The 13,400-nt window shown below is 44.2% G+C and overlaps 2 protein-coding genes across 4 annotated transcripts in view; one reads left to right on the top strand and one right to left on the bottom strand.

The window, feature by feature from the left end:
- The window catches only part of LOC147009835 (interferon-induced transmembrane protein 3-like), a 116,184-nt gene that overhangs the window by 88,157 nt on the left and 14,627 nt on the right, over positions 1–13,400 (bottom strand). The gene's annotated exons all lie outside the window — the stretch shown is intronic.
- LOC147009836 (uncharacterized) lies at positions 252–8,199 on the top strand. Of its 3 annotated transcripts, none has more exons than XM_085862637.1 (4): positions 252–467; positions 6,150–6,302; positions 6,481–6,548; positions 6,659–8,199. In XM_085862637.1, the coding sequence occupies exons 1-4, from the start codon at positions 329–331 to the stop codon at positions 6,701–6,703; spliced, it is 405 nt and encodes a 134-aa protein (XP_085718763.1). In that variant the 5' UTR covers positions 252–328; the 3' UTR covers positions 6,704–8,199. The 3 variants fall into 3 exon arrangements, 1 of the variants encoding a protein (XP_085718763.1); XR_015052967.1 differs by having other exon boundaries at positions 378–636; XR_015052968.1 differs by lacking the exon at positions 252–467 and adding an exon at positions 3,418–3,887.

Raw genomic sequence — 13,400 nt, 5'->3', positions numbered from 1 at the left:
AGTTCATATATATATATATATATATATATATATATATATATATATATATATATATATATATATATATATATATACATACATATACGTATACAGAATTTCAATTTTAATAATAAAATAATGATTTTAAAACATCCGGAAGTTTAGAGTTTAGCGGTGGTGAAGCAGTAACAAGGGAACGCAAGAAAACTAAGTGCAGGAGGTCATTGGGCCCACCATTGCTGCAGCACACCAACAGTAGACCGATCAAATTTAATCTGTTCAAATGACGTAATCTCATTACAGCTGAGGGGATTCTGCAGAACCTGGAGAAATCATACAAGCAATCGCCATGACGTCACACAATCCGGAAGTTGTTAGCCGGGTGGCATTCCGGTACACGTCACAGACAATGTTACGTCACGGTACACGTCCATACAATGAAGTCGCACTTTGCACACTTACAAACCATCATCTGCGTTTGTACCTGGGTATAATATTTGTGGATGTTTTTCAAGTTACCGAAGCTATCTAAACAGTACTGTTGATCGCCTATGGCACTCGGGTCTACTGGCGAGACGCTCCTGTACTTGTGGGTTCTCTGACCGGCCAAGGAGTAGGATAGTAGGCCCTACAGTAAAATGAATTAAATAAAATAAGGTAACGAAAAATATAACAGTGCATTTTTAAATGCCCGTTTCCCACCATCTAAATGTCTATCTGTAGATTATATACATTACGTGTTGTATTTAGTGGACTTCATTGTTATATTACGCGTGTTTTTGTGTTCTGATTTTGTGATATTGGTATCTCTTATACGAGACCTGAACTAATTTATTGTTACTTTATGCTTACCTGATTTATTATTATTTATCTGACCTCCTACAATCCTTTGACACAAACAGTATCATTGACAAATCTGCCAGAGAAAAAAAGCAGGAAAATGTCATTTTGAACTTCACATCGTAGTGCTTGCAAAATTTATTATGCTTCAGTTTCATTGTATTGTTACGTTTGAGGGGGGGGGGGTATGCATTCAAAGGGTAATTAGGATGTTTAATTAGGTATGCCATGCTGTTCGAGTTTACCAGGCTCTCGATGTAATAAGTAGCAATTCAGTGGTGATAAGTTGTCTAGTAAATGTCCATTTCTTCAAGGGGATAATGATAATTGTCACGTAATTAGATAGGGACACGGGATAGGGTAAGTGTGTCTGCGTAAACCCCTTTTAGTAGTCCCTGGAGGCTTGCCGTGACGTCACAGGACAGTGCTGCGGATGGCTCCGCCCCGTGATCACGATTGGCGGAAGGCGACGGCGCAGGGCCAATAAACGGCTCGATTGGAAGTGACGAGGACGGGAGGATAAAAAGGTTCTGTTCGGGGTCGAAGAGGAAGAGGAAGAGGAAGAGGAAGAGGAAGAGGAAGAGGAAGAGGAAGAGGAAGAGGAAGAGGAAGAGGAAGAGGAAGAGGAAGAGGAAGAGGAAGAGGAAGAGGAAGAGGAAGAGGAAGAAGAAGAAGATCGGGACAGAAAAACCGTTTTGGTGGAGGTTGTTGTGCTGGGAGCGTGCTTGTTGTTGCGCTGTTTTCGATCCTTGTTTCATCGTGTCTTGGAGCCTTGCTGAGCCTCGTGCCTCACCTCGGTTGGCTCTGGGGTTCTGCTGGCTCGGAGTACAGGGTCGAACGGCGGGCGGACCTGCCTCCCTCTCCTGCTCGCAACTTGTCGCCAGAACTGGTTCCCTGGCAGCTGTGAACGGACTTGGGCCAAGACCAGGAGGTCGACAGCACCACGGTTTCTCCTGCCCCCCTGACGAGAGCAAGGCCAGCTCGTCCGACGCCGATCCAGGGACTGTTGCGTCCACACCACGGTCCAGCCTGACCACCAGGACCAGCTACGGTGTGTGTGTGTGTGTGTGTGTGTGTGTGTGTGTGTGTGTGTGTGTGTGTGTGTGTGTGTGTGTGTGTGTGTATGTGTGTGTGTGTGTGTGTGTGTGTGTGTGTGTGTGTGTGTGTGTGTGTGTGTGTGTGTGTGTGTGTGTGTGTGTGTGTGTGTGTGTGTGTGTGTGTGTGTGGTGTGTGTACCTGGCGCCTTAGAGGGTTTGAGATTTGTATATTCATTGGAATTGTCTGTGTTTTCCCCACGCCCGATCCCACACCATCCCGTCGAATCGCCCCGGATCCCTCTTCTTGCCGAGTCTTGTTATTTCTGGTTAGAGGAATAAACGTTATCAACTCAGTGAAAAGCGACTCGTGCCACCTTCCTCGTCCCGTTTGCGGTAGAGCGATTAGAACCGCCATCTTTGGGTTATAAATAAATAAACCGCCTCCATCATTTCGGCTCATTCTACGTTAGCGGGACAGTTCAAGTCCCGTGGACGTCACAGTATTTTTCCATTATTCCTATGTGTAAGATGTACATAATATGGAACTTGATTTACTTTGATATGGAACTAATTTCATTAAAATTATTGATGTTACATTATGTTGTAATTCTTTTTTTTTCAACATTACAATATTACGGTGTATATATATATATATATATATATATATATATATATATATATATATATATATATATATATATATATATATATATATATATATATATATAATATACATACAGGGGGCTGCAAAAGTAGGTATACAGTAATGAAAAACAAAACGTGCGCACAAAATGTACTTTATTGATTATGCAAGCATACCAATAATAAACATATTAAGAATAAACATACCAAAAAAAAATGACCGATTTTTTTTTTTTTTTTTTTTTTTTTACAGCCATTTTTCCCTGCTGTGCAGGGGTTGGGCTTTTTCTTGAGGCAATGTTTTATGGCCAGATGCCCTTCCTGACGCCAACCCTGGTCACCTCTTACGACACACAGGGATATGGTACACCTATTCTAACCAAGGCATACACCGGGACCAGTATACTGGTACTCATTTCGCCGACCTCGGAAGGATGACAGGTTGAGTCAACCCCCTGGTGTTAATTCAGTAGCCAACGGGTTTGAACTCAGGACCCTGGGATCCCAAGCCACCACCCTAACCACTAAGCCAACACCAAGCTTAATAAACATATTAATAATAAACATACCAATAATAAACATATCAAGAATAAACATATTAATCTAGTATTAATGAATGAATTCTAGTATTAAATGAATCCTAGCACCACTATTACAATACTGGTATAATCCTTACTGTATACCTACTTTTGCAGCCCCCTGTATGTATATATGTATATATGTATATATGTATATATGTATATATGTATATATGTATATATGTATATATGTATATATGTATATATGTATATATGTATATATGTATATATGTATGTATATATGTATGTATGTATGTATATATATATATATATATATATATATATATATATATATATATATATATATTTTTTTTTTTTTTTGGGGGGGGGCACTGATAAGGTTTGGCCTTGGGCCCACAAGCAAGTAAATCCGGCCCTGGTTCCATGGCATGTACATCTACTAATCCCGTCCGGTGACCCAGCTATGAACGGAAAACTACCGTCGATCACTAAGCCTGCCTCCTCTACCTTAAAGTTGTCATGTATTTGGCACAAATAAGCACCGTACTCATGTCTCGCGGTTGGTTCGTTGTCAATACTCTCATTTCACAGGCGGCACACAAGAAATATCTGTTGCATCGTGCTTCATGATTTGGTTCATGGCGGTTTTCGGATCTCTACATTTGAGTACGGTATGAGCGATGCCGGTAGTTATGCGGCCACAGCGATGTGCATGCCACAGGGCAGACAGTTGTTCTGCAGCTTCGTCCCATCTGACAGCCTGATGACTTCTTGCTCATTTGTGGCCAATGTCTGCTGAACCGCTTCCTCCACCGTACACGTGTCCATCGCTGTAATGTGAAAAAGAAAGGTTAAAAAGTATTTTTGAATGTACATTCTACGTTGCATACTTGTTTTTTAGATGCACATTGTACTTTCTATTTTCTAATATGTTGCATTCTGTTGCTTCATTTACCTGCTATACTCTCGATAACGTGAGTGACTGTTGCCGGATACACGGCGTCCGCACCATAATCACCAGCTGCATCCCTGGGAGCGCTGTCCGGGTACAACCAATCCCTTAGTGAAAACAACAGCACTAACTGAGCGTATTTCATGCTGGAGCACCTCATGAACATGGCCCAAAATGAAATAATTACAGGCATCCAGTGATTTATAGGCCTGTAGTGCTTCTCCCGTGAATGGTCCTGGTGTTCGAATGAGGTAATTATATATGCTGGAGTACTGGAGCGGAGGAAGCTGCCTTTGATTACATATCCACCTACTGGTCGGAATGGAATAAGGATCAGGGAGAACAATCTCCACTTCACCCACGCAAACTTTCAACTTTTCCTCATATCTCGACCGATTGGTGGTAGACTGGGATAAAAAATATATCGAAGGAGTGCCCATATGGAATGATCAGGTTCTAAATCGATCAAATCTGAAGGAAACAATATTCAAATATACCGCCACACTTGATCTCCACGCAAAGCTGAAGTAGACCGGAAGTTGGCTGCCACCCGATAGTTCGCGCACAAACGTTTACATGCGGCGATCGCTCGTATTCAAATGTTATCAACGTCCTCGCTGCTGCTTTGTACTCATGAATGGGCACCGTATCCCAGAAAAAACAAGTCCTTGGGGGGAATCTTTGATGGCACATTGTAATCCTGACGTTTAGGGGGTTTTCTTTCATTAAAAAACAAACAAACATTTATATGGAATCAACAGATTTAATCAAAATGGGCACGGATTAGCCTTTTATTCATTCGTTTGAGTTTATTAAAGAAAACATCCTTGGTGGATACAAGGATGACATCAGAATAGCAAAGGAGAAGAAGCCATAATGTTAAAATAAATGTAAAAACTGCTTCTTCCTCTTCTTCTTCTTCTTCTTCTTCTTCATCCTCTTCCTCTTCTTCCTTCTCTCCCAGGGATGTTAAAATAAATAAAAAAACCAAGATCACAAATTCAATTAAAACACATAATATATACATGTGTGTTGTTGATATATATATATATATATATATATATATATATATATATATATATATATATATATATATATATATATATATATATATATATATATATATATATATATATATATATATATAATTTTTTTTTACACCGACATCACAAAATGAAGGATTTCGTTCAAAAAAGGGAATTGTCAAATTTTTGTTCCTTTGATTATTATTACATTATATACCAGTAAATACAACCTGTCACTTCACTGATGGGGGCAGAAAGGGGGGGGGGGTAAGAAAGGAGGGTGAGGGGAGGGAGGAGGGAGGGGAGGGAAGAGAGAGGGGGGAGGGGGAGGGAAGAGAGAGGAGGCTGAGAGAGAGGGAGGGGAGGGAAGGGAGAAGAGGGAGGGGAGGGAAGAGATAGGAGGGAGTGAAAGGAAGAGAGAGGAGGAAGAGAGAGGAGGGAGGGGGAGGGGAAGAGAGAGAAGTGAGGGGGGAAGAGAGAGGAGGGACAGTGAGGGAGGGGAGGGAGCTATGAAGGGAGGACGCGGGGAGAGTGATGCCTCATCAAACGTCACTATACAATCTGGGGAGAAGTGGGGAGGGGAGGGCTTTGGGAGGAGGTAAGCATGAGGGGAGGACGTTTTGTCCTTGTTTGGTCGGAGGACTTAAGGGGGAAATGGGAGGAAGGGTTCTCGACTTGCATTTGGTAGTGGGACTTGTGGAAAAGGGGTGGGGTAGTACAGGATTGAACAAAATGGGGTACGTTCAAACAACATGTGGAGAAGGGAGGGGGTTTTGGAGGAGGTAAGTGTGAGGGGAGGGGTGGGGTGGGGAGGGGAGGGGAATGGCGATAAAACATGCCCAGACAACAACATTTTCTTTTTAACCTCTATGCTCTATGTAGAACCAGGTGGGAGCATTTAAAACCCATATGCTATCTACCTGGCAAACACCTGCCTGCATGGATGCATGCTCACACATGCAGTGACTGTTGCAATCCCCCTTATTTTGTTTGTTTGTTTGTTTGTGAGATGTATCAGTAGTTTATGCTAATGGCTGCACCGGGGCGTGGCTAAGCAGAGTCATGTGACCCGCTCATGTTCCGATGCTGTGCTGTGCCCCTGTCCAAATTAAACCTGTTGTTTAATCTGTTGAAGAACCTGTTGAAGAAATAAAGGAAAGTGATTGGTCGAAGTGGAAGGAGGAGGAAGATGAAGATGATGAGTATGAACAGGAGGATGTTGACATGAGCAGCATCGAGTTTGATGAGGGTGAGGAGGAGGTACATGAGTTCGGGGGAGAAATTCCAGGTAAGCAAGACATTGGATTACCTACAGACTTACGTGTCGTCCAAATTATTTTCTCCTTTTAAGTTCCAATGAAATGTATCAGGAGTTGATGTGAAGTAATCATTTAAACACAGCTTCATTATTTCTCTTATAACCCTAAAGCACTGCTGTGAAGCTCTGTTTGTGCCTTCGTTATCAGATCGGAGACTGCAAGGTGATGGAGGTTTTGGAGTCTATAAAGGAAGGAATGTCAAGTCTGCAGAAGAGGTACAAGGTTCTTATTTTTTCAATTTTTTTCAACATTTTTTTTTGCTTCTATATCTTTCTACGTTGTAACCAAGATGTGATGATATGACTTTTTGTTTCCTCTCGTTCAGGTTGCATTGAAGAGGGAAAAAGATGCGGATCATGGCATCACATAAATGTGGTGGTAGCATCTCTGACTTATTTCCAGTTGTTACTGGAGTTCGTCAGGGATGTGTACTTGCCCCCACACTTTTCAGCACTTGTATGGATTGGATTCTAGGGAGGATGTGGGAGAGATCAAGCTGCGGTGCATCGTTTGGGAATGTCAAGATATCAGACCTTGATTTCGCAGATGATGCAGTCATCTTTGCGGAGACTTCAGACATCCTTTTGGGGGCCCTCGAGGTGCTGAATGAGGAGTCGGAGCCGCTGGGATTACGGGTTTCCTGGCTCAAAACTAAGATCCAGGCTTTCAATGACATCTTGGATGCTGATGTCCTGTCTGTGTCTGTTTATGGTGAGGATGTTGAGGTCGTGGAGAGATTCACTTACCTTGGCAGTGATATTCATGTCTCTGCTGGCTGTGAGTCAGAGGTCAATATACGTCTGGGTTGGGCTTGGGGAGTCTTGGATTCACTGGATCCTGGGGTGTGGCACTGCCGGTACCTGTGCAGGAGGACGAAAGTCTGAGTCTTCAGGTCCTTGGTGCTTCCATTCTTGCTCTATGGATGCGAGACTTGGACTCTGAGCAAGGATCTGAGATGGAGACTTAATTCCTTTGGTACCAGGTGTCTTCGGAGAATCCTTGGCTATCGCTGGTCGGATTTTGTGTCCAACGAGCGGTTGCTGAGAGAGACTCGGACGAGATTTGTTACCTGCATAGTCTGTGAGCATCAGCTGCGGCTGTATAGACATGTGACTCGTTTTCGTGATGCTGATCCTGCTCACCAGATTCTCTCAGTGAGGGAGTCTCGTGAGTGGAGGCCAATGGGCCGACCACGTTCCTCGTGGTTGCAGCAGGTTGACCGGCATCTCAAGGAGATGGGGATGGGCCTGGCACCTGCCTGGGGGGTGGCCAGACGGAGGCCTCTGGAGTACCGGTGGAAAATGGTCGCAGCGACGCGCTGTTCTGGCACATGCTCCCATACCTGACCTGACATGGCATCAGATGTAAGTTTGTGTGAATGTTGAGATAACGGTGTTTGTTTGAACTGTTGAACTAATACAGTTTAGATTTTTGTCTGTGATGGACAATATTGTCCCCTGAAGCTGAAATGAGTCTCTCTCGGTGTGAGTTACAATTTTCTGGTTGTTGTTACATGGAGTGAGTTAACCTTGACACAGTTTAAAGAACGAGTTTGTTCAAATATCTTTGATCCTTTTTTTCAGCTCTTGGATTAAGCTGAAATATTGATATCGCTAAATCATCCCAACATTGGTGAGTGTGGATTGCACTCAAACCTACAGCAGTGTCAGCAAAACAAGTTACAAATTAAACTTTGTGGCATGAATTTTTCACTTTTCTCAAAACTATTCATTTTTCTTAAAGTGAATCAAAACCATAATTCAAGTTCGCAAACACCATTTTGGATTGCTTGTTCTTTCATGGAAGTATCACTCACACTCTTCATGATGCCATCTGTGAAGAAAACTGAAGAGTATTTGCAATAAACTGACCATCATGATAGTTCATGTTTTTGAATGACTCATTTTAGAGAATCCATGTACGTTTTCAGGTTTAAATGAGTTTTATTAATTGTATTATTGGTCTCTGAGGTTAGATAGGAGAGTGGAGCAAGGTAGCCCACTTGACTTGAAGCTGTCTCGTCTGGATTTGACTTCCACCGCCGTCCACCAACAATAAACCGTCGGACTGGTGCTTCACCGATATCAACAGGAGGACCTTTGAAGGTAGATTGTCAAGAGGAAGAATGAAAGGCTTAATAAGGAAGGAGTTTGAGCGAGGATATTCCTGGTGTTGGCTTAGCAGTTAAGGTGGCTGTCTTGGGACATTGGGGCCCGAAGTTCAAGCCCCTGTTTTACCATTGAATTTACACCAGGTGGGGTTGACTCAGCATGTCATCCTTCCGAGGTCGGTGAAATGAGTACCAGTGTACTGGGGTAATAACCGTTCGGGGTAACCTGCGGCGGAGTAGCAACCTGTCCAGGACTGTACTCCTTGCCAATGAAACTGCCTTAGCAGCCTTATGCGCATTTATGGCACGAAAGGAATGGTGGTATATTGAGTGAGCATGGGAATAGTGAGGGTGAGAGACCATGTCAGGAAGGGACCATGAACCGGTGTGTGACTGAGAGGTTAAATGGGGAGGCCGGACCAAGTGAGACCGAGCGCAGGATATCAAAATAACCAAACGGGCATGCAAGGCACATGGGAATGAGGCCACGAGAGGAACAACAATGGCACAAATAAATGATCATACTCCATATTATGCAGGGATGGTACGGGAAAAAAAAATGGCCATTGATTCAAATGCGCACAAAACGATACACATAGAATTACTATAGAGTGACGTCATAAGCATTTAAAAGCCATACTTTTTATTCTCGAACGTTTTCATAACAAACAAGGATATAAAAAAACACGTGAAAAATACTTTGCTAAAGTACCGGATCAGGAGATCGCAAAAATCGCTGATTTGTTCATTCTCAAAATTGTTGATAAATGTCATCGTGCCGAGCACAATAATGGCTGAAGAAATTACAGTACAATGATTCCAACAGAGGGAAGAGACATTCTTTCGTGGGTGTTACACTTGCACCATCACAAAATTTCTTTACTAAATCGGATTTAAAAATTAATACACCACAAAAGTATACCGAAGCGATGATGTCACGGCGGCATGACAATGCAGGCCTCGCTTAACGCACTCGTAGAACATGGCCACCGGAGCTTTGTGCAGATGGCACAGCGTTTTGTTCCACATTGCAATCATCAATTGGTGAGTCATACCTGCAGCATTTATCATTTTCCAAAGGAACAAAGTGTGAAGCAACTGTGGATTGAACAAATGAGGTGATTGATCACTTTTATTCTCCTATAAAAAGACAAATTTCAAAATCGGTGTGAAAAGTTGATATTGCACAAGTTGCATACTCACTCTCTCACTCCGTGTTCGACTAAGCCAAGGTTTAAAAAAATAAATAAATAAATGTTCGCTCTCATTGAGTAAGACCAAGAAGGCTTATTTGGCTAAAAGCTTGTCATGATAAAGATCATCCAGAAGCTATGTCCGTCACTCATTTAATTCCTTCCCTTTGTGTGTGTGTGTGTGTGTGTGTGTGTGTGTGTGTGTGTGTGTGTGTGTGTGTGTGTGTGTGTGTGTGTGTGTATGTGTGTATATATATATATATATATATATATATATATATATATATATATATATATATATATATATATATATATATATATATATATATATATATATATATATATATATATATATATATATATATATATATATAGTCACCATCCCTATCCTTAGGATATATATCTATATATATATATTATTTATATATATGTATAAAATAAAAATTTATTTCCTAAGTCCCTAAAGATATATATGTATATATATAAAAAAAAAACATATATATTGTTGCGAATTCGCGCCTGCCGGCGTGTGATCGCCCACGTGACTCGAATCGCGGCACGTCGCCCACCAGACGGACAATTTTGTCGTGACCCTCTCGGACTAACGCCGGGAGCTAGTCACAGGTGGGCCTTTCGGCCTCACCACGATCGTGCCAATCGGCCACCCGCGTGGGAGAGGGTTGTTCGCCAAACTCGACCTACCTAAGTATCCACGCGGAGGGTAGACCGGGCGATCGCACCTCACCGCAGGTCGACTCCGGACACGGGCCGCTTAAGCGATCCGTTCCGTACTATCGGGATAACCGAGCAGTGTTATCGTCGGCCTCGACGGTTCCGATTAATTATCGGGCGTATCAAGCCCACTACCAACCCTTTACGTGAAGCAAGATGGAGATTCAATTAAAGAAAAAGACGAAGCGAAACGGGAAAACAGTTCAACATAATGCACATTTATTCCGCGGCACACGGAGAGCACACATCTACAATTAAAACAATTATGCACGAAAAGCAAATGTAACAAAAGAAACAATGACACAGAGATACTACCGACTTCGCGAGCACACGGCAACACTTAAACAGTTTTACTTCTCAGACGGCGCCGACACACATTTACTCAAAAGCAAAAGAAAAGGCCACCCTCAAAGACAAGGGGGCAGACGGGGCCTGTGGGCCGATATTTGCGCGGGACCTGAAGGAGCGGTCAGGTCCGCGAGACCGGGTGGGTCCTACCCGTGACTTTGTGATGAGCCGCAAATGTGGCAGCGCGGCGGTGCCCCGACTTCGTGCTCCTTCGCGCGTTTCATTGGCACCGCTTGAAGTGGGGTGGGAACGGGGCCCCCTTTTCGCACTATCTCAATGCGAGGGAAAAGGGAGGGGGGGAATTGTTGATGCTCTGGGGAAAGAGTATAGCTAGCTTGCTTGGGTCCCGTGATGAGTGATTCCACCGCGACCTCGTCGCCGAACGCAGTCTTCCTTGCCTCGGACTCTTCCCCCAATTCTCCTCAGCCGACTGCAGCAAACCACCGGGACGCCCTCTCCTCCCGACCCCACTCCGCGCTCCAACCCAACTCTGCCTCAAAACTCTCTTCGCTTTTCTGCCACTCTCCGCTCTTCCAAAACCGACTTGCCCCAGATTCGCCTTGCGCTCGGCGCTTTATAGGCCGGCAGGAGAACCCATATACAAATTTCCAGATCCGGATGAGCTCGGGGACGGAGTCACGCTCGCCCATTGGACGGAGAAAAAGGGGCGTGAATCTCTCCTGATCCTAGAATTTGCATATCTCGATTCCACACAGACGCGCCTGGAGGCGGGGCCAAACCGCCCCGCGCTTGCTGATTGGACGGATCAGAAGTGGGCATGTTGCATTCCTGATCCGAATTCTCCTCGGAAAGGCCGCATTTTGCACTGGCGGCTCGGCGGTATCTTGTACGAGCCCAGGACAGCCCGACGTTCGGTGCTCACAGGTGGTGCGGGAATGGCTGCAGAAGGAGAGAGGTGAAGGTCTTGGAGGGTTTATGGTGGTGGTTTATGGCCATGGTGCCGTTTGGAATGGCGGTGATGCGATGTTTGCGGGAGCGAGTTGTAAAGGTAAAGATCGTGGCTGTTGGCGTTGTTGTTGTTGTTGTGTGATGGTTGGAGCGTGGTTGGTTCAAAATAAAGATAGAACAGAAAAACGGCTATCTCAAAGCGTCGCAGCCCGAATGAATCACATTGACTCCCTCTAAACAACGGGTTTGGGGCTAACTACACATGTACTTACAGAGATATCTCACCTATGGCACCTGAATGGTGGTTTGTGAATTTCCACAACCGTAACAATATCTACATATGAAAACAGTAGTGTTTAATTTCGTTTCAACCCAGGCATGCAGACAGACAACCAAAAACCAGGAGTGTGTTCAATTACCAAGCAGCTAGCTATAGCTTGCCAAGCCAGTCATTCCTTATCAACGGTTTCAAATGGAGTGCTTGCTCGAGTGTTTAAGCCACTTGGCAAATGCTCCAAAAGAAACTTGGTTACTTTACACACCCCAGTTCATGTGTTTGTAGCTGCCATGCAATTAATCCGTTCTCAGTCTGGGAGGTCGGTGGTTAACACTCCATCTGAGTCAGACCAAAGACTTTAAAAATGGTATGTGCTGCTTCCTTGCTTAATGCTCAGCATTTTAAAGGATAGTGCACAGACAAACAGTGCTGGCAAGGCAATGGCAAACCACCGAGCATAACCCTGGGCAATAAACTACTTTGTCAGCACCAATGCTCTGTAAAGTATCGTCCATCAAATCAATGTACCTGTCCAGAGGTGTTTATGCAATTGCACTCAATTTCATACTTGAACTGTAAGTACTGTACAACAGTACAACAGTACTGTAAGCAAAAGTAATTGGATGTGGGTGCCTGACGAGCTGGCGTTGCGCCTGTCAGGGGCAGGAGACACGGTGGTGGTGATGTTCCGTGAAACCTTCCGCGCAGAAATGTAGTTCTTTGCCTGTGAGCTCCAACCAGCCACTGTGGTGTTGTTCCTGGTGGTGTCGACCTCCTGTTGTGAGGGCTCAAAACCGCTCACAGCCGCCAGGGAACCCAGTTCATGCCCCAAGAGCGAGCAGGAGAGGGAGGCAGGTCCGCCCACCGTCTGGTCCCATACCCAGAGACAGCGGAACACGAGAGCCAAATGAGGTGAGGCACGAGGCACAGCGAATCAGGCAGGAGCAAACAAGAGAGACTGAGACTGAGACTGAGACTGAGACTGAGACTGAGACTGAGACTGAGACTGAACAAACTCCGCCAGCGATTTTTATATCTCTGTTCCAATCAGATCGTTTTATGCTCACGAGTCCTTGTAACTTCCAACGGAGTGCCTCATTGGTCCCCCGCCTGCCGCCTTCCGCCAATGGTCATCAAGGGGGGGAGCCATCCGCAGCACCGTTCTGTTATGTCACGGCAAGCCGACAGGAAATACAAAAAGGGGATATGCATCAACACTTACCCTAACCCGTCTCCCTATCTCATTACGTGACAATTATCATTTCCCCCTAAAAGAAATGGAAATTTACAAGACAATTTATCACCACTAAATCCCTACTTCATTACATCGAGATCCTGGTACAACTCGAACAGCATGGCATACCTAATAAAACATCCTAATTACCCTTTAAATGTATACCCCCCCCTCCTCAGACGTAACAGTACGTATCAAAGAAAGCACAAAAACATGTCTGTCTCCTCTTCCAACTCTTACTCTTGAAACACCTCCAACTACATT

This window comes from Eptatretus burgeri, chromosome 17 (assembly GCF_056783735.1).
Source record: "Eptatretus burgeri isolate ZD-2024b chromosome 17, Ebu_testis_v1, whole genome shotgun sequence".
NCBI classification, from domain to species: domain Eukaryota; kingdom Metazoa; phylum Chordata; class Myxini; order Myxiniformes; family Myxinidae; genus Eptatretus; species Eptatretus burgeri.
This window is presented reverse-complemented; position numbering and strand designations above follow the sequence as displayed.